The sequence below is a fragment of the Alnus glutinosa genome, chromosome 11, assembly GCF_958979055.1.
Source record: "Alnus glutinosa chromosome 11, dhAlnGlut1.1, whole genome shotgun sequence".
In the NCBI taxonomy this organism is placed as follows: domain Eukaryota; kingdom Viridiplantae; phylum Streptophyta; class Magnoliopsida; order Fagales; family Betulaceae; genus Alnus; species Alnus glutinosa.
Genome location: NC_084896.1, coordinates 20,990,000 through 21,015,211, shown reverse-complemented (window position 1 = coordinate 21,015,211; position 25,212 = coordinate 20,990,000). Strand labels below are relative to the sequence as shown.

Below are 25,212 nucleotides of genomic sequence, written 5' to 3'. Positions count from 1 at the left end.
GCATCATTTTGTAGTAGTATAATCCTCGGTCAATGATGAAGGAAGTTTTTTCTTCGTCGAGCTTGATCATATGGATCTGGTTGTAGCCTCAGAAGGCGTCCATAAAGCTTAGGAGCTCATGCCCCTAGGTGGATTCTATTATGCTCGTGTCTAAACTTGTGTCCATGAGGTTGGCAAGATGTCTCAACTTTTGAAAGGTTGCATTGTGTTATGTTAGTTTTTGGGTATCGATATGTACATATGCCGCATGTGGCATATTTTGGTAGTTGTAAAAACAATAGTAATTAAGTTTGTATTTATAAGATGTGAATTCATTTAAAAGTTTTGGTATTTTGTTTTGAAGGGTGAGTTTGTGGCTTTAAAAATAAAAGAAATATTTTACTCATGATTTATTCCGCTGCAAGTGTTTTATTAAGGAGTAGAGCCACATAGAATTCAAATAATTCCACTATATAATTTGTTATAAAAATCGGGACATTATAGGTTAATATTAGAGCAATTGACTCTGAGGACCATGACAGTTACTTCCTGCTATGAATAGAGTCTAGGAAAGAATGCCAGAGCAATAGCTTATAGAAATTTAAAACTTAGGACTACTAAGAAAATTCTTAGTTTTTGTGTAAATCATGTTGATTGACTCTAATAAGTCCCAAGGACACCATGTTCGAGGGAGAGCATTGGCATTCCCTCTTTAGGGAGAATGATTTGAGGAACTTCCATTTGAAACAGCATATTACCCTCACTACGACGCTGTAGGCCTTTACGAGGATGGGGGGGTTTTTGTTTCCTCCAGCTCCAACGAGGTATGCTTCCATGAATAAACTCTAAAGGTCAACTTTGATGTTCCAAAACCCTATAGAAATACGAGCCAATATATATATATATATATATATATATATATATAGAGAGAGAGAGAGAGAGAGAGATGAAGAGAAAAAACTAGTCCCTTTATGTCTTTATGACACGGGGTACTTAATACACTATTAGAACAATGCTGTAACCGCAAAAAATAAATAAATGCTATATTATGGGTCTGAAATGCTATAGTTTGTCGAATCGCCTCTCTCTTTCTCCCTTCCTTGTGGACCATTTGTCGATATTAAAGTAAAGGATAGAAGAATAATTAATTTGTCATATATTTAAAAAGTAGCATACAAAAAATAGTCAAATACTCATGGTGGGATTTGCAAGTTGTCATAAAATTTATTTATTCATTTCGTAGCATAACTTTATAATCTCAAATATGATATACAATTTATTAAACTAAAATCAAGAGTTGTAAATTATGGTGTCAGCAAGGGCAATTGTAAAATTCCGATTTTCGGACCACAGTTTGTTTGTATTGAAGTTTGTTTCGGATGAAGGGAAAGTTGAGTGGGAGAATGTCATTGGGACACTTAGCGTGGTAGACTGGGAAAGAGTGCTATTACAATGAATGCAGTGAAGAACTGCGTTGCCTGTCGGTGACAAAAGACTCAATGTGCAGAAATGTAGTGGTCGAGCTATAGAGTTGTCACCACTTATACGGAGGAAATGCCATAATGATTTGTTATGGCAATTGAAGTTCCACTTCAAGGGGATGCGATGTCTAATGTGGGAAACCGTCATCACAACTGCAGGAGAGAGCTGCAATCAGACTTCCTATTGAAGTCGAGTTAGACGACTGCATCTTGTTGCGTTCACGGACGAAGACAGTACTCGAGCTTCGTACGCCTCGATAAAATAGCTATGTTTCCAAACAAATTTGTCCATCAGTAACGGGGGTTCGTGCTTTAGCACTTGGATTTCATGTTTAATAAACTTCCATCAAAGTACTTTCGTATTAAGCCTTTGATCTTAAAATCATGACTCAAGTAACGGATGAGCGCGCTAGCGCGAAAGCCGATGCACGTTAGCAACACGAAGCCTTCCATTTAGTGGCTTCCCCCTTTATCCCTCACCCTACTCTTTCATTTTCGCTTAAGCTTCCCGGGTTTAGGGGATTAATTGATTGGATATCCAAGAACCATAATCTATCCTAGGGGCAACTTTCATGTAGTTTGTGATTGGATGTAACTATTAAGATTTTCTCTTGGATAAATCTTTCTCTTAATAGATCTCTTCTTGTTTCTCAATTTTTGGAGAATGTGGCGTTGTATAATTTTTAGTTCTCTGTTCCGAACATTTCCTGAAAGCATATGACAAGTTTTAAATCTTAATGCAGGCAAGGCATATCTTGTTGAAACAGTCTTTTTCGCCGCATCGTGTATAACAAAAATCAAGTCCCCTCTGCATTTATATAATTAGAAAGAGATTGCTCAAAAGGCGTTTATTTTTTATTTTTTACTTCATTATGCTCTTGCATTTTCAGACCAATAGTCTTGTGGATCGAAAAAGAGAAAGTAAAAGTAACAAGGTTTCGACACAATAATGTTATTGGTGTTCGGATTCTCTAAATTTGAATTACAATCCCTGCATGCTTGTGTGCTTACACAACTCTATTACCACATTAATCAGTTTACAACTTTACAAATTAAGTAGGATCTGTATCTTTAATTTTTTATTTTTTTTTTGGAAATGTAATTATTTTTTATTCTTTTAATATTGTCTTTATTTTGTTTTTCTTTGTTGTTTACTTCTCTTTTGAACTTTTTCTTTACTTTTTAAACATTTCATAAAAATATTCAAAATTTTGCTGCTATGGGAAAAAGTTTTGCACATTCTAAAGATTTTCTTGTTAGAGATACTGATTAATTTCCATAAAACAAATATAAATACCACGAATATTAACATTAGTCACGTGGGTGATCACAATAGTACAAGATAGCAAGTATAATAGTTGGCACATGTAAGGCTTTACAGTTTAGATTTACATAGAAATGATCATCTTAGAGAAATTATTAAGCTTTCCTCATAGCACATTTCATACCAAAGCCAATGGCCATTTAGCTAAATGTATTAGTAGCTGAAATTTGAGATCTAATTGGGATAAGCTTAATTTTTCACTATGACAAGTTTTTGATGGGATAATGATGGTTAGCTATCCACAGTTGTAGACTAGCTTCATTGCTACAATTGTAATCTGTTGCAAAGGTTGATGATCAAGATATTAATAGGGTGAATCAATACTCAATAAAGTTTTATAATTAATAGTATGTCAACAATTTGAAAAAGATACCCCAATTTCATTGTTTTTCCTATGCCTCATTGTTTTGAGGTTGATGTAGGCTTATCTGGAGATGGATGGCTCTATGAATGTCATATCCATTGCTGATTGTGTGTAAAGAATGTGAACTTTTGTTTGCTTCATTTAGTTCTCTTTCTTCGCAAACCTGAGAGCCAAAGTTAGTAGTAAGGCTTAGTTACAGGAAAACCTCTATCCTTCTCTAGTTGCAAGATGATTACCGTGAACTTATGGCTACTTAAGTTCTTATATGAAGATAAAAGAAAAAAAAAGGAAAGAGTTTACAATTAATGAAGTATATATATATATATATATATATATATATATATATATATATATATATATATATTTTTCTTAACATATACACATATTTCTTTCAAATACCTTCTTTTGCAAATGTGCATTTTCGTTGTGTAAGAGGTCTACCTTCTTATGCAGTTCAAGGTTTTCTTGATGGACAAGGTTTCCCTGCAATTAAATTCATTAAAGTCATGTTTCGAATATGGAATTATCCCCAAATGAAAATTTGCAGAAATTGAACCAATCCTCTAGTTAAACCTTCCAGTTTAATTCTTTTATTTCTTCAGTGAAAAATTGTTCCTGCAAGAGAAAAATAGAAATGTAAAGATTCGTGCATGCTCTGCACATAGGGGGGGATCTCGAGTATAATTGGATGTAATTTTGACTAGGTATAAGGAGTTTAGACCTTTCTCATACGGATACCCTTCAAACTCATTTCCAGTGTGTTTTCCAAATTTTGTAGATCTTTGATACTCAAACCAGAAAGTTCTTGGCCCATTAGTTGCCTGCATATATCACATTAGATTTGTGGTAGGTTAGAAGGTTTGATGTGTTCCCTTGAAATTATATTAGATAGATAATATTGGAATATCATAGTTTGCATCATTATGCATCCTCCATCATGCACTACATTAAACGTGCCTTGTTGTGTAACAATAATTATTTTGGCAGTCATAGAACTAGCAATGTTGGAGAATGAACATGATATGTAGATACATTGAATACATCTTTCTAGAAATGCATTTAGAATTATTCATGTATGTAATTAATGAAGTTTATGTATGAGTGTTGGGGAGATTCATGTCCCAATTAATTGTGTAAATGCTAGATGTATCTACTCTTGCCTATAAATACCCTTGTAAACTATTCACTTGTAGTAAGCCAAGAAATAGATTAAATTGTGTTAGGTTTTATATATATTGGCAAATTCAGTGTCAAAACTAGTTTGGTTGTAAGCCTAGCTTGAGTTTTCAAGTTGGATTCCAAATCTTGTTGAAAACTAAAGATCAAAAGCTGTTGGGCTAAAACCTAGTCGAAAGGAGTTCAAACGCAATTTTAGTGCATCTCAAGATCTGAGCTCCCGAGGGGCTCGGTCCCAAGGGCAATCGAACATGGTTCGAACGAAGATGAATAACTGAGCTTTAAAAGATACCTTTGAGAGCCTCAGTTGCAAAGGCGATCATATGATCGATATTTGAAATTAAGTGTTTCACAAGAGCCACAGAGATGTTTGGCCGCAACGGTGGTCAAAGAACGTTCGAATGTGGTTGGTGAGAAGATTGTGAAACCCTAGCACGCATTCGAACGTGGGACTAACCCGTTCAAACGTCAATACTTTAGACTATGTTTCGTTGGAAACTAACTTGCACCTAAAGTCCTTGTTTTTTCAGGTCTATATAAGCGTCCTTATCCACGATTTTCATAAAACCTTAAGGCTATTATTTTGAGTTCTTGGAGAAAACTTTAGTATCCTTGTGCCTTCATTCTTAAATATGTCATAGACTTTGTTAAACAACACAAATCAAACATTCCGCAACCAAAATTATGGGTTGTAGAGGAACCTTTATAGAAGATTAGCTAGAGTTCTAGAACTACTGCAGTAGAAAACAAAAATGTCATTTATTAGCTACAATTCAGGTTTACTTCAAAGGTTTTGTAAGTGTAATTGATTGTAATTTTTTAATATTCTATAATGAATAAATTTTTGGGGTTTGGCTACCCCCAGAGTGATTTTACTTTTAAAGAGTTAATCAAAAGGTTTGCACTTCGTCACCAAAATTATTGTGTTTGATATCTTTACTCTTTTTTTTAAAAAATTTTGTTGTATGTGTGTGTGGTTGGAATATTTTTATTGGTTGTTATTGTTGGAAAACACCTATTCACCCCCTTAGGTATTGTTTGGGGTTGTTGGGCTTTCAATTGGTATGAGAGCATTAGTTCACTTGTTTGGATTAATTTCTTGATTGTGATCATATCTTTGATCACATTGTCATGGCTCAATCACAATCTCTAAATGTCTCCCTTATTTTAATGGAAAATAACTATACTTATTGGAAGGTTTGCATGAGTGCGTTCCTTAATCCTTAGATGAACGAGTCTAAATTTCTATTGAGAATGGTTGGACTCAACTTACTACCAAAATTGACTCGTAGTCTAAGGAAGAACTTAATGGCAGTAGTTGGAACAATAAGAGATTATATGCCATCTTTATGGTTGTTTCATGATATGAATTTAAAAGAATGTTTGTGTAAAATGGCTAAAGATGCATGGGATATTGTAGAGGTGACACTTGTGGGTACCAATTAAGATTGTGAAAAACTCCAAAATTCACACGTTGACCTCTAAGTTTAAAGAGATTAGGATGAAAGATGATGAAATGTTTGATGATTTTTTATGCTCAATTGAATGGCATTCTGAACTCTTATTTCAACCTAGGAAAAAGATTCATGAAAATAGAATTGTCAGGAAAGTCATGAGGTATTTGCCTGAGATGTTTAGACCTAAAGTCACTGCAATTGAGGAAAGCAAAGACTTGGACATCATGAAAGTAGAGGAACTTGTAGGATCCCTTTAGAACGTGTGTAGTTGCAATATTTTTATTGGATGTGATTGCTAAAAAAACCTATTCACCACTTTCTATTTATTGTTTTGGGTTGTTGGGGGAATTTCAAGTTATTCTTCTGAATTTTGAAGTATATTTCAAGACCATGAAAAGAAAGCCAATCTTGTTGAAGATAGGAAGTGAAAATGGAACCCGATTTGTTGATAACTATCAAAGAAAAAGAAAAGGTAGATAAACGCTCGTGGTATATATCTTGACAATTGTATGAGTGATCATATGTGTGGAGACAAAGATAATTTTGTGGAAATAGATGATTAGGAGCGGCTATGTCCCATTTGGAGATTCATCCATGATTTCAATTAAAGGGAAATGTGAAATTTTAATTCGCTTGAAGAATGGAGATCAACGAATCATTCAAAATGTCTATTATGAGTCGAAGTTAAAGAGTAATATCCAAAGCTTGTGACAACTTTGGGATAAAGGTAATGAATATTTTTTCATGAAAGCCCTCAATCTCATGTTGGTTGATTCAAGTGGATCGAAATTAATTGACCAAGTTTCAATTTCACACAAATGAATATTCACGTTAAATCTCCAAATCAATGCACTCATGTGCTTGAAGGCCTTTGTCAAAGATTTTTCTAGGACTAGATGTAGAATTTTAGCATGTCAATTTTTGAGGAAGGACTTTTAGCATGTCAATTTTTGAGGATCAAGAGTTTCAAGTATTTGTCCTTGTTTTATGTAGGAGAAAAAGTTTTTAGGTGCTTACATAAAAGCATGCCCACAAATACAGGCACTTCATTAATATCTATGTTATTGTCCATATATATAATAAATGTATATCTATATCACTAAGCTTTATTTTACTTCTTTATTTTTTTTTCGGGGGGGGGTTGTCTTTAGAAGGGACGAACTATGAGTTCTAGAGGGGAAGGCCAAAGCGAACGTGGGTTGAGATTTTAAAGGACAAGAGATGATAGTCTACTTATTTTCAGATATAGTCGTAGATAGAACACAATGTATCAGAAGGTTTAGAGCAGATGACTTGTGTAGTTGAAGTCATGACTCATGAGGCTTTCTAGGGGTTGAATTGAATGAGCCATAGTCATCATGGTTGGATGTCAAAATGATAAACTTGATTACCTGACTAATAAACAACATGGTAGAATCATTGGCCTTAAGTAAGGAATTCTTGAAAATCCAATTTCAGGCCCATATAAATATATATAATTTAAAATTCAGTATCAAATATCAAATGATTCTACCTGTTTAATTCTTGCACGTACTGCAATTGTTGCCTCAAGCTTGCTACCTCCCTTTTCCATAACTAGCAATTACAAAGAATAAAAAAAAGAAAAAAACAAAAGAAGAAGGTTAGAGCGATGCACTATAATATAAGATAGACAGGACTAACGAGACTAAATTAAATTAGATAGCTCATCAAGTTAATTTGTGATATAAAATATTCTAAATTCAATTTGGATGGATGTGTTGTTTGAACAGTTGTACAACAAGAATATATATAGTGACATATATACAAATAGATTTTAAATTATTTCTAATTCTTTTTTTCTTATTATGCTTTCATAGATGATTATTATGCTTCTTGTCTAGAAGGTATTACTCCAAATCTGATGTACTTTTTGAATATTGTTCAGTGTTTTGGCCATAAGGCTTTATGTTAATAGTTAAATACTTGAAATTATAGGTCATATTTTCCTTTCCTGATCTACAGCTCAAATTAAAGCCACGAAACAATTAGGTGGCAAATAAAAATTGGAATTGGCATAATTCGTAGAAATAGAAGCCTTTGCACAATTCACTTCTAAAATCGATAAAGCTACGCAGAATCATTTGGTAAGAGGTCAACGATTATGCGAGTATCTCATTAAAATGCTCCATTCAAATGCTTTAGCAACTTCATTCAGTTTCTTCTTAAAACTTTTGTAAGTGTTGTCTATCAAAAAAATTTCTGTTGTGAAATACAGTAGCAACAAAGTCATGCTTTGATCTTATTCTCATTCAAAATCAAGTAGAAATTCCTTTACAACAAATTCAGTGTTTTTATAGCTTTGAAAAATAAACGGCTCTTGCTTTGGGTTTCATAATGCAAATTGAGGGATTGCGAAGAATGATTGTAGCATGTAGTATAGGCCCTTTCCAGCACCTGTACAAAGTTGGCTTCATCTAATTCACATGCAGACTGCCACCATTCAAACAGACCTTGAAACGGTAGGACAGTTTTTAAATTTCACCTCTAACCTGGATCGTTCATACAGTTATTAAACGTCTTTCCTATTTTTCCGTTAGCTACTGTTCAAAATGTTTTATGGTTAAATTTCTCCTAAGTGTTTAAAATTCTATTATCTCCCCTCTTGGGACCTTGTGACTAATTACACCTCTAATTCCATATTGATGCAGGACAACTTAGGGAGATATTTGGAGTGGTTCTTGAATGTTTACCTTGACTTCTGAATCCGGAGTCAGCAGCTGATGATGTTCTTCTTTTAGCTGCTTGTATCGTTCAATAACAGATTTCATGCTGATAAAACACGTTGTCATAACATCACAATTAGCTTAGCACAGGAGAATGCTGATTAATATATATAGCATGCAGTAATTTAAAGAAAACATTAGCAGCCGAAAGCATACAAATGTAAAATAGGAAGGAAATTAATCGAAAAAGAGAGAAACGTAATAGTAATCAAGCATCAAAATAACTTTTATTTTAAATTAATTCTGAAACAGCGGAAAAAGTACCATTATGGTTTTTGAACACCTATTAATTGAACAAAGGCCTTAATTTCATACTCCTCTTGTTTTAAATAATACATCCTGTCTTATAAAGGTAGTATACTTATCAAAAGCAAGACTTTTTAGAAAACAGTGAATGCTTTGTACTTGCTTGCATAGTAGGCTTTCAATTTTGTCCTTAATTTATTATTTGAAGGTCAAAAGGTACAGTAAATCACTTGCAATATTTAATGCAAAAACACAATATATAACAACATATATATATTGGTTTTTGTTTTCTTCTCGGGTTTCTTTCATTCAAAAATCAAGTTCTATTGCAGCATTACTAATGTTAAAATCAAACTCCATTGAACTCTTGCCTTTCCCCATCTCGTAAGAGAAAGGTGTTTGAGGGATCTTGTTAGTGATAGTATACTAATCATGCTCAGAATGATATCAATCATGCTAATCCTCTCAAATCAGAAGAACGTGTTTTGATGAAGATAAATTGGAAATTAGAGATGGAGTGAATGAACAATTGTGTTTGAATTGGGGGATTGATCATGGAGTTCGTTGTTTATGGCTTGTAAAGTTTGATTGTACAGCTTAGGTGTTGTGAGTGTTAAGACAGCAACACTTGCTGTCCAAGGCTCCGCAGATCATGCATACCTTGCTGATCAAGGTGCCGCAATCCATGGACGTATAGCACAAAGACTCCACTGATCATGCAATCAGAAAGTTGCCTTGTGCAACCAGCAATCAGCATCCCAAGCATCCCAAGGATCACGGTCTACAATCTGGCGCTCTTGATTCTCTACATGGCAACAACACTTCCACCAACGGCTACATAGTGCCCTATACTACTAATAAGCATATGTCACCTAATTAACGATCTTTTCCTTTTATTTGTCGATTGTATATTCCTTTCCTTAAAACCAAAACACCAGCTGTATAGAAACGTTAGTAAACCTTCTACGTTGTAACTTTCCTTCTAAGACAATCCTGTAAACTAGTATATATAGAAGGCATACTGCAGCTTGGAAATCAAGCTTCCAAGTCTGTTTTCTTCTGTTTTTCATCTCCTATTCTCTGTTTTTGCAGTGAGGTGATCTGTAGGTTTGTTCCAGATAGTGTTTTGCCTAGATGGAGTGTTTGTACTTGCAGAGTTTTGTTAGTAAAGATTTATTCATTCGTCTAGAAAAGAAGAAGAAGAAAGGTGTTGTACACTCTTCACGCAAAGTTCAAAAATTGTCCTATAAAATTCATAAAAAATGTGGGTCACGTTCCAAATATGTTTCTTTAGCTTGATAGGAATGAATCGAATGATGACTTCCTCAATCATAATGCTGAATGAGAACTTCTAACCATGCGTGAGTGAAGATTACTATAATGATATCTAATAATCTGCTTTAGTGCTGTTATGCATGGTTGTAATTGATTAGGTTGAACTATTTAATAAATTGAATTATTTTTATAGAAGTTTGACCCTCCTCTTTACTCCTCGCTGGCAGTCACTACCTCATATCTGTTTTTATAGATTAATACCATTCTTTTTCACGATTTTGTTTTGAGTTCGATTCAAATTTAACTCTTCAAGGGTAATTGGCATTTTCCCGTTAGTCATTTTCTAGTTGGGTCCTAGAGTTTTTCTGATGTAATCTTTTAGTTTTTCTTGTCTATGTTTACCTAATTCTTCTAGGCGCTTGTTTGTGTTGAACCCCTTTGGTTTTTAGTGATCATAGTATAATAGGATAATCAAACCCTAACAATGGTGGATGCCCTTGCACCCTATAAACTCCATGGATATAATACCCCGATCTAAACTAGGGTTAAAAAATCATTAATTAGGGCTTAGGGATTAACAAGGAACAAGGTTTGAAGTGAAAATTACAAAAAATGGGCTCGAAATGAAACTTGGGCAATTTTAGGCCTTGGGTGCTCAATTAGTGTCAAAGGGTGATAGATCAACCCTAGTGATCGATTAGTGTGGTGCCAAAACCCTAGAGTGATCGATCGGTGTCAAGACTTACAGACGTGGTAATGAGCTTATTTGAGGCCCATTATCACAATCTTAGCGACCATTTGGTTAGCTAGGGCATCAGAAACACTAGAGAGAGAGATCGAATCATTATTTTGCTGTGGGAGATCAAAGCCCCACGAGGTGAAAATAATTATCGGAGCTTGTCTTTTCGTGTTGGTTTATGCCTTTCTCATAGTGTTGTTGTTGTTGTGTGTATGTGTTTATGTTGGGTTTGTTTTGGTGTTCTACGCATGAGAATCAAGGTAAAGTCTAAGTTTTTTTTTTTTTTTTGAGAAAACCCTACTTTTATGATGGTTATTGTTTTAAACGGATTAAAGGAGTTTAAAGATGAGCTTTATGCTTAATGAGGAGTAGATATGGACGGTCCAACAAAGCTTTTAGAGAGACTAATGGTGAGTGTGTAAATTTGGAAAATTTATGTTTTCAATGCAAAACGTTTTGGACTTTAAGTGTTAGATAGTGCTGGAGTGAAAAAAGGGACATCTTTTTGAGTCTTAGGGCCTCCAGAGAACTCATCGGAGCTAAAAAGTGTAATTGATCAATCACTATTCAACACAGATCGATAAGTTGTCGTGTATTGTGCTGATTGAACTATACCGATTGATCAGGCAGCGATTGATTAGTCCATTGTGATCATTCAACCATTCAAAGGTGACCAATTAGCCTTAATTCAGATTGCTAAAATAGGGGTTTTAAGGATTAAGGTTAGGATCTTAGCCTAGTAGACCCTATTAATGATAGTATGTTTCGCAGACAAGGAGATCGAAGCATTACAGACACCGACATTTTCAAGCACGTTTATTTTATATATTCCCTATGTTGCTTTGCCATTGATGTTTTGAACTCTACATTTTGTGTAAAAATGAACATATCTGTAAAATTGATGACTGTGTGATTCGTAATTTATTGTTAATAAATGAAAATTTTGTGTGGCATGGCTACCATAGGAAAAATGGGTTAAGAATCTGGAGTATATGCATACTATTTATATATGTTTGATCTTATGGCCCATGGTTAATTTAGAATGTTAATTACCTTGAATTCAAGGGCTACTGTAACCGAGGCAACTATCCATGGATGACAGTCATACCCTGCGACATCATTAGTTGTGTGGATCACCCGTGGTCGGACCGAGTCAAACAACTAGTGATGGTTGGCTATTGTACCTCATTGGGCACCAGTATTGTACCTAACGTCCCATAGGACCCACAAACCTCACCCTAAGAGGGTTATGGGTACGGATAAGCTATAACGAGGATATTTATGACTTGATATATATGTGATATTATATGTTATTATTATAATGGATCCGCATGATTTTTCTGCCTTATGTATCTATCAGAAATCATATTCCATGATGTTGCGTGTAGTTTTTCATTTATTTTGTAAAGATTGAGTTTATTGCATATTGACAATGTTCACATAAGACTACTCACTGCGTTGTGAAATTACGCTTTCTTAGAGGATGGTGTAGCAGGGCTCGCCTAGGAGACAGACGATTGATGATTTAGTTATGCTAACCTTTGGGTTATTTATTAATTAAATAAGCTCGGAGATGTTATGATGATACTCTGTAAGTTCATTACCTTTAATAAACTCTGAGGGCATTACAATGGATAGTGATAATTTCCTCCATAATTTTCATCCTAACTAAAGTATCCATTCTTTGTAGAATTTATCCAAGGTCCTACAACCAATCAAAGAGAAATTATTAGAGGAAATCAAGACCCATCAACCATCAATACCCAAATTCTTGGTCTCGCCTCCACTATAGCTTTATAATCTTCATCAATCTATCGTAAAACCAAGTAAAAAACAATTATAGATTACAATGGAAGGTCTTTAATAAACATGGAACATTGCAAACTTGCGAATGCAGTAATAGATTAAAGAAAACTATTTGAAGAAGTTTCTATGTTATCCCTTGTTAAAACAAGAAAAGCCTTACTACAAGACTTCTTCTGCGAACAAAAAAAGAAGAAGATATAGACCCTCCATCAGGCTTTGAAAGTGTTGGGTAATCATCTCCAATAAGAATGGTGCTAAAAGAACGACTTAAAGGAGGTAAAAGTATGAGAGTTTTAGACCCCCGAGATTTTGGTCGAGCGACTGGTTCCTCCACTCGAGTGAACAATCGTATCCAAGACGGAGACCCTCTTGTTGGTAATAACATCATTTTGACCAACGGTCATAAAACTGTCAGCCACTCCACATGCAAAATGACAGTGTTCCACTTAAGTTGGATGAAGTCGTTTTTCCACTCAATTTCCCACCCCTCAACACGCAAAACAACACAATTTGATCAATTATCTAAATGGAACCATTCTACACACACTTCAGGTTGCCCATAAACACACACAACGTTATTTTGAGCCCAACCACTCAAGCCCAAAACGACACCATTTCAGCCGGTTTGCCCAAGCCCAGTTTGTTTTGACCCGAGAATAAAATTCACAACTCGAAAACAAGTTCTTGGACTGGCCAATCTCAAGACCATGGTTCAGGACCAAGTTGAAGCCCGAGCACCAGCCTAGTCATTGATTTGCGAGTCAACCTGCGCCAACCGGCATGCAAGACTTTACCCGCGCGCTCTAGTCATGCCATTCGGTCTGAACCGGTAGGAACCAAACCTCCTGAACCGTCTAAACTAGTCAGTTCAGGCATATTTTAATGTTTTGGAGCGTACATACGTATTTCAACTTTGATTTCGGTTGTTCAAAAACTGTGCCAAAGCTCACTTAGAGGGGATCCTCACTACAATATTTTCAAACTAGCATTTTTAGTGTTACATCCATCAAAAAGTTAGTTTAGGAAAGAGGGTAATCATCTAACCAAGCCCGTGGAAATCATTGCTCCACCAATTTTGCACCATTTTGGCTAATTCCAAGCCACCACAAGGAGGTTTCCTTCACTATTGCGCAATCTCAAATCTCTATCAGCAAACGCCTGAGGGATCCATATCGTTTAAGGATTGTAAGGACCGTGAAGTAAAGCCTAAGGGACATGTGGCCTTTAGGGATCTACCGTTACTCTTTTCCTAGGATAGTTGAACGGGTTCGTTTTCTAAATCCAAATTTGGAGTATTACAGGGCATATTTGAATAGTTATCGGGCTAAAGAGAGATTCCATTAAATATTGTAAGTGAATTTAATTATTTTTTTTTTAATTTTTTTTTTCTAGTGTGTGTATTGTAACCACATTTTTATTTTATTTTTGCAAAATGCATATATATCAATTTATTTCTTTGTAAGGTTGTTTTTACACATTTTAAATGGCTATCAAAGGTGTTATTGACGCTTCAAAAATAGATAGACTTAATGGAATTAATTTTAGAATGTGGAAACGTCACATATCATTTACTGACACATGAAAAGAAATGTACAAATTTTGCACATCCAAACCAGAACTGATAGATACGAACGACGACGAATCCATTAGGAAACATGAAAAATGGGAATAAGATAATCTAATGGCAAATGCCACCTTTCTCCATTGCATGAAAGACAGTATCATTCATCTCTTTGAGGGATATGAGACATCAAAGAGAATGATGGAAGCTTTGGAAAAGAAGTATGATCCAAAGCCTGATACACACATACAACAATTATTAGATAAGTAGAACAACACCCGCATGGGTGAGAACGAGTAGGTGGGAGACCATGTAATCTAGATGAAACTTATTGCCTTATTGCTTAGGAACTTACGAAGGCTGGTCACCTAATATAAGACAAAATGCAAGTCACAACACCATTCAAAAACCTTCATTTGTCATGCAAACATGTGGCAACATCCTTAACATGTAGTGAGAAATAAATTTCCATAACATCACTTCCAAAATTGATGGTATTGGAAGAAGAGAGAAGGAACATTTGGTAATATGATGATGGCCCAGACTTTACAACTACTGCCAATCAAGAACAAGCCTAAGATGTTCAAGAAAATGTTGCAGAGGAAATTGGAAAGTGGGAAGAAAATTGGAGGAGCATGCTTGAAGTTTAGAAATAGAAAACATTTCAAAGTGAATTGTCCAAGGAATAATGACTCGAAAGGTAAAAAGGAGATTTCAATGATTGTTACTTAAGTAATGATGGCAGAATCAACAATAGGTTTTTGGCTGATACACTCAGCAGCAACAAGACACATTGCTAGAAGTCTAGAACTATTTGTAGAGTTGTAAGAGAAGGCAGTCAGAGAGCACAAAGTCTACATGAGAAATAATACCTATAGTGATGTATTGGGCGAAGGAAAGTGTAAGTTTTTAGCCAATGGGCCAGTTATTGTGCTAAATAATGTCTTGTATGTGTTTAGTATCCATAGGAATTTAGTGTTAGTGCCAATAAGAGAGATGTATCGGTAAAGGTGTTAGAGAATGGTAGCGGATATTGATTCTACCATTGTGAGAAAGGAATTGATGGAGAGCAAGGACACTATCTTTTCTTGAAGACACCAAATAAGTTACTCCTGTGATGTACATCAAACTATTGCGAGATGATGATCCTGAAAAGGATTCTCTCCAATTCAAATGAATTGGAGAGTATCCAGTCCTTGTAAAAGTTAGGGCATAATTGTACTTTCTCATTTTGTTAGACAATTATGCCTTTACTTTTACAAGAATTGGATACTCTCTAGTTCATTTAAACTGGAGAGGATCCAAATACTTAATGTCAAGTACTGGTAGATACTTCATCATAAGAATAATAAGAGAGAAATATCCAAGACAATGGGAATAAGAGGAAGTCTGATGAACAAATGAACTCGAATTCAAATGCTTAGAAAAGTGGGAGTAATAGGCAAAGGCGACCGTCGACTTTGCACAGAGAACAAAGTGTAGACAAAATAAATCTTTAAGATAGTCTAGTGAACTTCAAAGAAGTAATGAATAGTAATGATGTTGAGCAATGGCTAGAATCCATGAATGAAGAACATGAATTGATTAAGAAAATAAATGTTTGAGAACTCACAGACTTGTCAAGTCAAAGAAAAGCCATTGGATATAAATGGGTTATCAAAAAGAAAGTCAAAGTAGACAAAGCCCTAAAACATATATACAAAGCTAGGTTGGTAGCTAAAGGGTTTACTCAGCAACCTGGTGTAGACTTCATTGACACACCAAGTTTACTTAGCAACCTGGTGAAATTTGTTATGGTTGCATGAGGGACCAACCAAGGCAGTGGCACATGGTCTGGACGTGTTGAAGGAAGGCCAAGCTAAGAGCATGCAAGGGGCTGATCAGGTGCCAGCTGGAGCTAGGAAGATTCAAGAAGTCTTCTCCAAGGCAAGTGATTGAATTTGGCAAGGAAGAAGAACGTGAGGAATAAGGAAGTAATCTTCCAATAAAGGGGTGATTTCCCTTGGCTAAATAAGGCAATAATTAATAAAAGGATCTTGGCTAATAATATGGGCGTGTTGTCCAAGTATGGGGAAACATGCTATGTACTCTACATATAAGAATTGTGCTCATGAATAAAGGATATGCCTCAAGACACAGTTATGAGAAGACAACTGCTACCGTCCGGACGATGTGTGATCCCGTCCGGACGATGTCCTCTATAAGGCAAGACATGCATACAAAGTTCAACCATCCGTACGTCAATCTTCATGGACTAGACGATCAAGATATATGGAAATTGCGTGCACCAGTTCAACCGTCCGGACGTCAGCCTTCAGGGTCCGGACGCCCAAAACCTTATTATGGTAATTACGTACAGTCGAAGTGCAGCCGTCCGGACACTAGGGCAACACCGTTCGGACGCGGCCTTGTTATGGAAGCTTTTAGCGCTTTTTTGGAAAGGCAGTTGCAATTGATCGTCCGGACGACCTCCAGTATTTTGATCATAACTTTCTGTTTAAATATTGGATTGGGATGAAATTGGTATCATTGGAAAGCTAACGAAAAGATCTACAACCTAACCATCCGGACGGCCAAGAGAAACGTCTGGACATGCGCCCAGAGTCCGAATTAGTGTTGGAGTAGGATTTGTAAAGCCTATATAAAGAGGGCGCTAGGCTTGTGTTTTGTACAGAATTTGGTGGTGAATTCCTTATAGCTTAGAGAGGGTGTTTAGAGAGATATTGAAGATCTACTAGCTCTCTAGCTTTTGCTAGTGTGTGATTTGATCAGTTGTGAAGTCTATCTTAGGGGTTGGCCCTAAGGTAAAGGATTCCATTGAAGACACCTTCAAGTAGGAGACCTAGTTGGGAGGCGTTCATGTTGGGTTATATGTTAGAGTGCAAGCTACGACCACTGCATCAGGGGTATGTGGGTGTTACTACTTTGTATCTAGTCTTGTCTTCTGAATAGTGGATATCCTGGGTTTGGCTGCTTCAGAGTGATTTTTCTCTTAATTGAGTTTCCACTCCTTCAACAAAATATTTGTCTCCTTTGATTCCGCATTTAATATTTTGTTGCACACTGTTCACACACACTTGTTAAAATTAGAAGTCCATTTAATTTTTCACGTTGCATGGCTACAATTTACAACTATCCACCTTCGAAAAGGAGATGCTCGCCCTTGTAACAACGATAAAAAAATGGCGACCTTATTTGTTAGGGCAGCGGTTTGTGGTACAGATTGACCACTGTAGCTTTAAATATTTATAGGATCAAACCATTGTGACGGAGACACAACAAAAGTGGCTAATTAAGTTGGTGGGTGATGACTTTGCAATTGAGTATAAGAAGGGGCCAGGAAATTCCGTAGCTGATGCACTGTCACGACACATGGAGGGATCCCTTGTTGCATTTTCTCAACCACTGCCGCGTTGGGTTGTTCCCATTCAAGAAGAAATTATAGGAGACCAGGAGTTGCTAGATTTAATTTCTAGCATATCAAGAGGTGACACGGTGGGGCCATGGAGTTACAAAGAAGGACTTCTCTTCTACAAGAACAGAATCTACCTCAAGCCCAATTCTCAATTGACCCAAACCATCATTGAAGAGTTTCACAAAAATACCCATGAAGGTTACCGGAAAGGGTTGCAATGTATCAGGTCAGTTTTCTGACCTGATACATTATGAGAGCAATGAAGTGCCCGTACTTAGAGAAACGGTCCACTACAACCATAATTGTAGTTTTGCCAAAGGAGGAGGGCAAGCCATCAATGAAGTCCATGGAAATGTCGGATCAAACTTGAGAAGGAATGGGAATGGCTATAAAAGGCCTGCTGGTCTTGTGTTGTCTGTCTTGTGTCTCTAGCAAACCTCACATTACTTGATGTAATCCTTTGCTAAGTACGGGCACTTCATTGCTCTCGTACACCCGTATACGGCCCCCCAAGTGGCTCAGGTATTTTTTGCTAAAATTTTTAAATTGCATGGTTTACCGACATCCATAGTTTGCGATCGGGATCCCACCTTTACTAGCCATTTTTGGAAGGAATTATTTCATCTAAATGGAATTAAATTTAGATTCAGTTAAGCCTATCACCCACAGACGAATGAACAAACTGAGGTTGTCAACAGCACCGTTGAGATGTATCTAAGGTGTTTTACTAGCTCTTACCAAAACAGTGGGTTAAATGGCTTCCTTGGGGGGAGTACTGCTACAACACCGGGTTTCACTCGGCCACCGAAAGGATGCCATTTGAGATAATGTATGGCTGAGCCGGCTACGCTACTTTCATATGTCCTTGGTACAACAAAAAATGCCGCTGTAGAAGAGATGTTGCTAGCTAGAGACGCCATTCTTCGAGAGGTGCGGGTCTAGCTTATGGGGGCCCAGAATAGAATGAAGCAAATGTATGACTCAAGGCATCAAGAGAGACACTTTGAAGTTGGAGATTTGGTTTTCTTGCGTCTTCAAGAGTACAGGAAGCAGTCCTTACACAGGAGGGTTAGTAAAAAATTATCTCCAAAGTTTGTTGGCCCCTACCGTGCGACAGAGAAGGTAGGACCTGTGGCATATAGACTGGCTTTACCACCAAAGACTAAACTCCATAATGTCCTTCATATTTCGGTTTTAAAGAAGTGGATTGGTAACAAAGTTCCCATTCAAGAGGAGCTGCCCACTTTAGCAGACGAAGCCAACGTCCTCAACCCCCAAGTTGTATTGGAGTGTAGGTCCAGTCCAAAGAGTGACGAGGTATTAATCCACTGGCACAACCACTCACCAGCAGATGCAACTTGGGAATTACGGGCAGAATTGAGCAAAAGATTTCCAAATTTTAACCTTGAGGACAAGGTACAATTGAAGGGTCAGGGAGTATTGTGGTTGCATGAGGGACCAACCAAGGAAATGGCACATGGTTTGGACGTGTTGAAGGAAGGCTAAGCTAAGAGCATGCAAGGGGCTGATCGGGTGCCAGCTGGAGCGAGTAAGATTCAAGAAGTCTTCTCCAAGGCAAGTGGCTTAATTTGGCAAGGAAGAAGCATGTGAGGAATAAGGAAGTAATCTTCCAATAAAGGGGTGATTTCCCTTGGCTAAATGAGGCAATAATTAATAAAAGGATATTGGCTAATAATATGGACGTGTTGTCCAAGTATGGGGAAATATGCTATGTACTCTATATATAAGAATTGTTCTCAAGAATAAAGGATATCCCAATATTATTATTTCTCAAATTAATTGTTGATTGGGAGGTTAGGTTTCCTTGGAAACCCTAATCTATATTCACCATAGGTAAACTTAGGAAGATTGATCCAGCCGCCTTACCCGTTCATCGACCCCAAACACATTCCCAAACACATTTCCAAACACAAGACCGTAACAAAATTTGCCTTTACTAAGGACAATCATGTCTGTATTGGAAAAGTTGGAAGTCAATACACTATTCCTGAGTGGGGAATTATCCTTTGGTTAGCCATTAATCCAACCAGAAGGATTCCAAGTAAAAGGACATGGGAAAAAAAGCTTAAAAGTTGAAACAATTTCTGTATGGACTCAAGCCATCATCAAGACAATTATACTTTAATTTTCACGAGGCTAAATTAGAAATTGGTTTTGAAGTGAGTCTATTAGATCACTTGCCGGTGAAAAATTGACAATGTTGTCATTATACATAGATGACTGAGGCGGGTGCACAGTACTAGATTTACAAAGTAGCCTTATAAAAATTATTCTCATAATTATTAATTGGTCATACAAAGAACAAATATTATAGTATATATGGTTTTGGTAATGTTTGTACTGTTGAAAACCTCCCTCTATCATTATATATCATTGCCATTTGCCAACGGTGAGGCGATCTGTGGGGATGATAAAAAAACCGGCGATATCGACGGAAGAAGGATTGAGCTCGTTTTCCAAAACAAAGAGTACTGTTGGTTCCTTTCTAAATAGTATCATGTTCAGTTTAGTGCAGGATCCATTTCTTTTTCCAGAAAAAAAAAAAAAAAAAAAAAAAAAGTCAGGAGGGTACTACATGTAGAATCATTTGAGTAGGAAAAAGCCATAAGAAGTAAACATTATTTTATATCAGTAGTACTGCAAACCGTACAGAATGTAACCTAGATCCTATTTACAATAAATTTCACCAACGGAATCAGCTAAAAGCTGCGGGAAAAGCATGTAATATAGCCGACTAAAAAATGCATTGTTTTGGATGCATGTGAGAGACAGAGAGACAGAGAGACAGAGAGTATACCTAGAGCTGGCAAAATCGTAGAGCCTGCCGGAGCTGGAGAAGACAATAAGTCCAACTTCTGCTTCGCAAAGGATGGAAAGCTCCCGGGCCTTCTTGAGCAACCCATTTCTTCGCTTGGAGAAAGTCACTTGCCTGCTCGTTGAATTGTCAATCCTTTTTATGACAATCTTTCCTCTCCCCATTATCTCTTTCTGCTAGATCCACAAACACATGTTACTCGATCGTAAAAAATTATAGTAAAACTGTGGAAAATCTTACTTATTTGCTTAAACAAAGATGTCAGCACAAGATAATCCAAAAATAGGTGTACAAGTGTAGAAAACGGCAGTTAATGCATGGGTATATAGATAGACTATATATATAGAGCTTACTTGTTTGAGATATGCTAGAGGGGGGAACTAGCTAGGGTGGGAACCAGAAGAGAAACTCTTTCTGTTATGAGTGATGGTTTTCTGGGACGAAAGGCATATGATTTGGATGGAAATGGAAAGCTCAAAGTGTGTTTCTATGTCTAAGTAAAACATCTTATTTAAGGTAACATGGAGCGGTTCTGTGTACCTTTTTTTTTTAATTTTTAATTTTTTTTAAAAAAATAAAATAAATAAGAAAGTGGTCGGTGGTCCTGTTCATCCCAACTCCCAAGCTCACTTGGTGGTCTCACAGGCGTTCATGACGAAAACCACTCGCTCGACTAGGAAATGAACAGCTACTGGCTATTTTTTGGCCATTAATGTTCTTTATTTTAATTTGCTTTCTGACCCCTCGTTAATAATTACTCGAATTCATGAAAGTTAGGCCAGAATTTCAGGAAAAAGTTCAAATTAGGAACTTAATAAATAATTTCAAAAACACCTCTTACGTATAATTTAGGATTCGGTCTTTAATCTCTTCGTCATTTTGCAAGTAACCACACAAAGTACTAACTTTTAAATTCTAGTCTCTCAAACTACTAACACATCTTAAAAATGTCAATTTTATCGAAATATACCTATAATATCCTTGCCACATTTTATTTTTCAATTAAAAAATAATAAAAATTAAAAATTAAAAAACAATTAATTTTTTATTTTTTATTCTTTTTTTAAAAAAATGGGTATTTGGAAGTAGCTGCCACCTTGGGGAGGGGGGTGGCCTGCGACCCACCCCCAGAGGTGGCAGCACAGCCATCCCCCAAACACTCATTTTTCTTTTCTTTTCTTTTTAAAATAAAAAATAAAAAAAGAAATAAAATATTTTTTATTTTTAATTGAAAAATGACATGTGAAAGAGGTATTATAGGCATATTTCGACAAAATGAGAATTTTTGAAATGTTTTGGTAGTTTCGGGGGCCAGAGTTAAAGCATTGGCAGTTTATGGAGCTACTTGCGAAACGGCTGGTAGTTTGAAGGGTTAAATTATAATTTTTATTATAATTTAAGTCCAAAATTTAAAAGCTTATTTTGCCTAATAATATCTTTAGGCAGTACTTCTATCGTCTAATAAGGTGTTGTAATTATCTGGTGTATGTGATCATCCGGTGTATGTGATCAAGATGCGAAAAATACTTTTCAAAATAATTTAGATAAAATTTGAAAAGTGACGTTGGAAGAATAATAGCTTTTATTATAAATATTTTTACAAATTAATGCGATAGTTCATGTAGTATTTATTATGTAACTTATTAAGTATGTTAGTTGGTCGAACCCCGAGCTCTGGATCTACACAGTTTCCAAGAGGAAGAATAAAGAACAAAGAAGGATCAAAGTTACCCCCTTAGCACTACAAAAATGTGTAGTACTACTTATCATTTCAGTCACAAAAATATAAATTACGTATTTTACATAAATTTTTAAAAAAGTTATTACAAAATTGTATTACTCTAAATCTTTTTCAAAACTAAAATATAGGTGATCGGATTTGTGTCCAATAAGGAATTCACACGTGCTGATCTAGAGAGTGTGCTTTCTCTTTCCAACGAGCCCTATTTTTGGGGGAGAATCACATCCTACCCTTTCTACTATTGGCACAAATGCATCCACTGTAAGTCAGCCAACACTTTAGCCGCTAATCTAGGCTTTGTTCTGTCGTCGGAGAAAATTATGTACGGTTGGTTGAAGTTACTCTAGTTGGATAATTTGTTCTCCATTCAGCTTGGGCTTGTTCAATCAAACGAGATAAATTTGAGTTTAATTATTAATTTGATTTTGATTTCATTTGTTGTCAACCTAAACCCTAGCATAGGCTAGGTTTTATCTAAAGAATGATTTTATTTATCCAAAAAGAAAATAAAAAAGAGGTGTTTAAATTAATAAAAAAAGGGACAACATAGGAAAATAAAGCAGGGAACAAAATTTATTAAATAATTAGATTCTTACTACTTGTATTAATTTATATGTTAAAACAGATATTCCTGAACTGTTCATTCGGTGATGCGAATGGAGACGCATCTCAATTTAAAAATTTACTAAGACAGATATTTTTTTATTTTATAATCTTACTTTTCTCTTGGTAACATCTCATTAATTCATCACGCCAATTAAGGTTGTACAAAGTTACCCATTTAGCATAATGTTCTATTTTTCTCTAAGCTATGTAGTAATTTACTTTTTCAATCTGCAAAAGATTTGCTTTTGTTAATTTGGAGCCACTCGTAGGTTCTTTATAAGTACATGAGGTTTGCAAATCGGACGAGAAAGGCTATTGGTGTCATGATCATAGTTCTTGAATAATCAGTGAAGGAGATCATATGATCGACAAATATGCTAGCTAGTTATATTCTTTTCTGGGTCTATGTTATTTCTCAAAGCAAGATAAAAGAATTTTGAAAGCTAATTAATGATCATCGTGCTGTTGGTCCAAAAACTTTAATGGCTATTTTCTATTAAACCACTTGTAAGATCTGGGTTATTGAAACAACATAGAAACCTGAAGGATTCCGTGGTCGAAGGTCCCCTAGAGCTAAGGATTTTTGTGATGATTTCAGAAATTTTTAAAAATTAAGCTCTTAATTAATTTGTTTTTTGAATAGCGTGGCCGTATGTCTATTTTAATTAAAGCTGGATGATCTTAAGTTCTAAGATCGATCCTTGAAAGACAATTATTACAAAAGGATTCAATAGGTCATAGGTTGACGCCGGTCAGAATGCGATTATTCTGCAAGCTATTTAATGGGCAGTTTGCAAGGAAGAAAACAAAATAATGATCTCAAAACACAGAGATAAAACTTTGAGAAAAACATCAATAATCAAATTGGCTGTTGGAAAACGCCCACAAGCCGAGCTATTATAGCTGAAAATTACCAAAAATAGCAAAACCCTAATAACTTTATTAAAACGGAATCTAAAATAAAATAAGTCGGCTGCCAAAAATCTGGCCCAAATCAGGCTCAGAATCACCTCCTAAACAATAAACAAAAAGTTACCATAAAAGAAAAAAAAATATATATAAAATTAGGATTTTGGAAGGGAAAACAGCGGATTTTGGGCTCGAAACGAGGCTCACTGAGCATAGCTCAGTAGCTATGACGTGCGCGCCAAAGAGAGCTTTCCGAATTGGGGTTATATGTGTGAATCAGATACTCATAATCAAAGTTATGGCTAAGATACTGTAGCGCACTCGGAAATTGTCCAAATTAGGCTAAATCATGATTTCTTGTCAATCTTACGCTGATATACTTGCTCCTTGCGCTAATCTGCTTGCTCCAGGTAATCCAGCGCCATCAATGTGCAATCTGACAACTCAGCATCGTCCGACTCGGGTCCCCTTGTATCATAGGTCCTTGCTTTAGAGGAGGAATAAAAAAAAAAAAAAAGATCAAAGTTTTTCCCTGTTTTTTGAGAAAGAAAATTTGAAGTGTTCCAATTTTCTGGTATGGCCCTAGCTCCCTGCAGAGACAAGTTAAATTGTTGACCCTAACAAGTTTTCTTTCTAATGTAATTGTTGATCCTGGTTAATTTGGTGTGTTTTAGAGTGTCTAATTGTTTAAGGTAGGTACGTAAGGGTTCATCTTTGATATTCAGAATGGAATACTAGACTTCTTTAAACCTACCAAACGAAAAAAAATAGAGTTAATGTATATATCTACTGGATCAATGCTATAACCAGCTTATACTTTATTTGTGGGTCTGAAAAGATAAATTTCCGATCAATGGTATGTTTTATATATACTGTCCTGTGATTTCAAATTTTGTTTATGCAATTAGACCCGTGTTAGATTTTCTGTGATTTCAACTTCTTGCATATCACCTGCGTGATAGATTTCCTATGACCCTGCATTCATTGTGCCAAGCTCACAATATGTAGCCAATGTCTAACGATAAAGCTGTTGGACCACATTCATACCTTCTAAACCACAACTTTCCTTCATTATTGTCTTATTAGACAAATCATATGAGTTTGGTTAATGGTTTAATAAATGTCAGTTGAATTCTTAAATAAGCCACGAGCAACTGGATTATGGTAAGAAATCTTTGTTTTTATGCAACTCACATGAATCTTTGCATGTTGTCATGTTTGCAGCTGCACTGATACAGTTTTGACTTCTTCAAGGTAGAAGATGACTTTGATACATAAGTGTTCAACGGTAATAAAAATGCTTCCAAATGGTACTGTACTGGCCCATTACCGTATGGTTGTTGAATGAAGAATGCTTTGACATCTTGAGCTTGTTGGACTAGCCTGTGTTGAGAAGATGAATTACGGGTTGAACCCGACTTTGACTTGCACCCCTTGTGGAATAACATATGATATGGACAATGAATCCAATAAAATGTCAGGATTGTTGATAGAGATATTACGAGCTGTTTGAAACTTTAGCCTAAAGTTATGATTCAATTTGAAGTTATCTC

General features: G+C 35.9%; 1 protein-coding gene across 3 annotated transcripts; it reads right to left on the bottom strand.

Moving 5' to 3' along the window:
* Positions 1-2,801: 2,801 nt before the first annotated feature.
* On the bottom strand, positions 2,802-20,863 carry LOC133882346 (MADS-box transcription factor 23-like). Of its 3 annotated transcripts, none has more exons than XM_062321490.1 (9): positions 20,757-20,863; positions 20,386-20,579; positions 8,493-8,571; positions 7,295-7,356; positions 3,870-3,969; positions 3,722-3,763; positions 3,548-3,631; positions 3,158-3,311; positions 2,802-3,061 (listed from the first exon to the last, which is right to left on the bottom strand). In XM_062321490.1, the coding sequence occupies exons 2-8, from the start codon at positions 20,565-20,567 to the stop codon at positions 3,177-3,179; spliced, it is 684 nt and encodes a 227-aa protein (XP_062177474.1). In that variant the 5' UTR covers positions 20,568-20,579; positions 20,757-20,863; the 3' UTR covers positions 2,802-3,061; positions 3,158-3,176. The 3 variants fall into 3 exon arrangements, with proteins under 3 accessions (XP_062177474.1, XP_062177475.1, XP_062177476.1); XM_062321491.1 differs by having other exon boundaries at positions 2,803-3,061; positions 3,590-3,631; XM_062321492.1 differs by lacking the exons at positions 2,802-3,061; positions 3,158-3,311; positions 3,548-3,631; positions 3,722-3,763 and having other exon boundaries at positions 3,864-3,969; positions 20,757-20,862.
* Positions 20,864-25,212: the final 4,349 nt, after the last annotated feature.

Coding starts and splice junctions, on each gene's coding strand:
- LOC133882346 (XM_062321490.1), bottom strand. CDS start 20,567: ATGGGGAGAGGAAAGATTGTCATAAAAAGGATTGACAATTCAACGAGC. Junction 7,357..8,492: donor CTCCGGATTCAGAAGTCAAG/GTAAACATTCAA, acceptor TGTAATTGCTAG/TTATGGAAAAGGGAGGTAGC. Junction 3,970..7,294: donor TACGTGCAAGAATTAAACAG/GTAGAATCATTT, acceptor TGATATATGCAG/GCAACTAATGGGCCAAGAAC.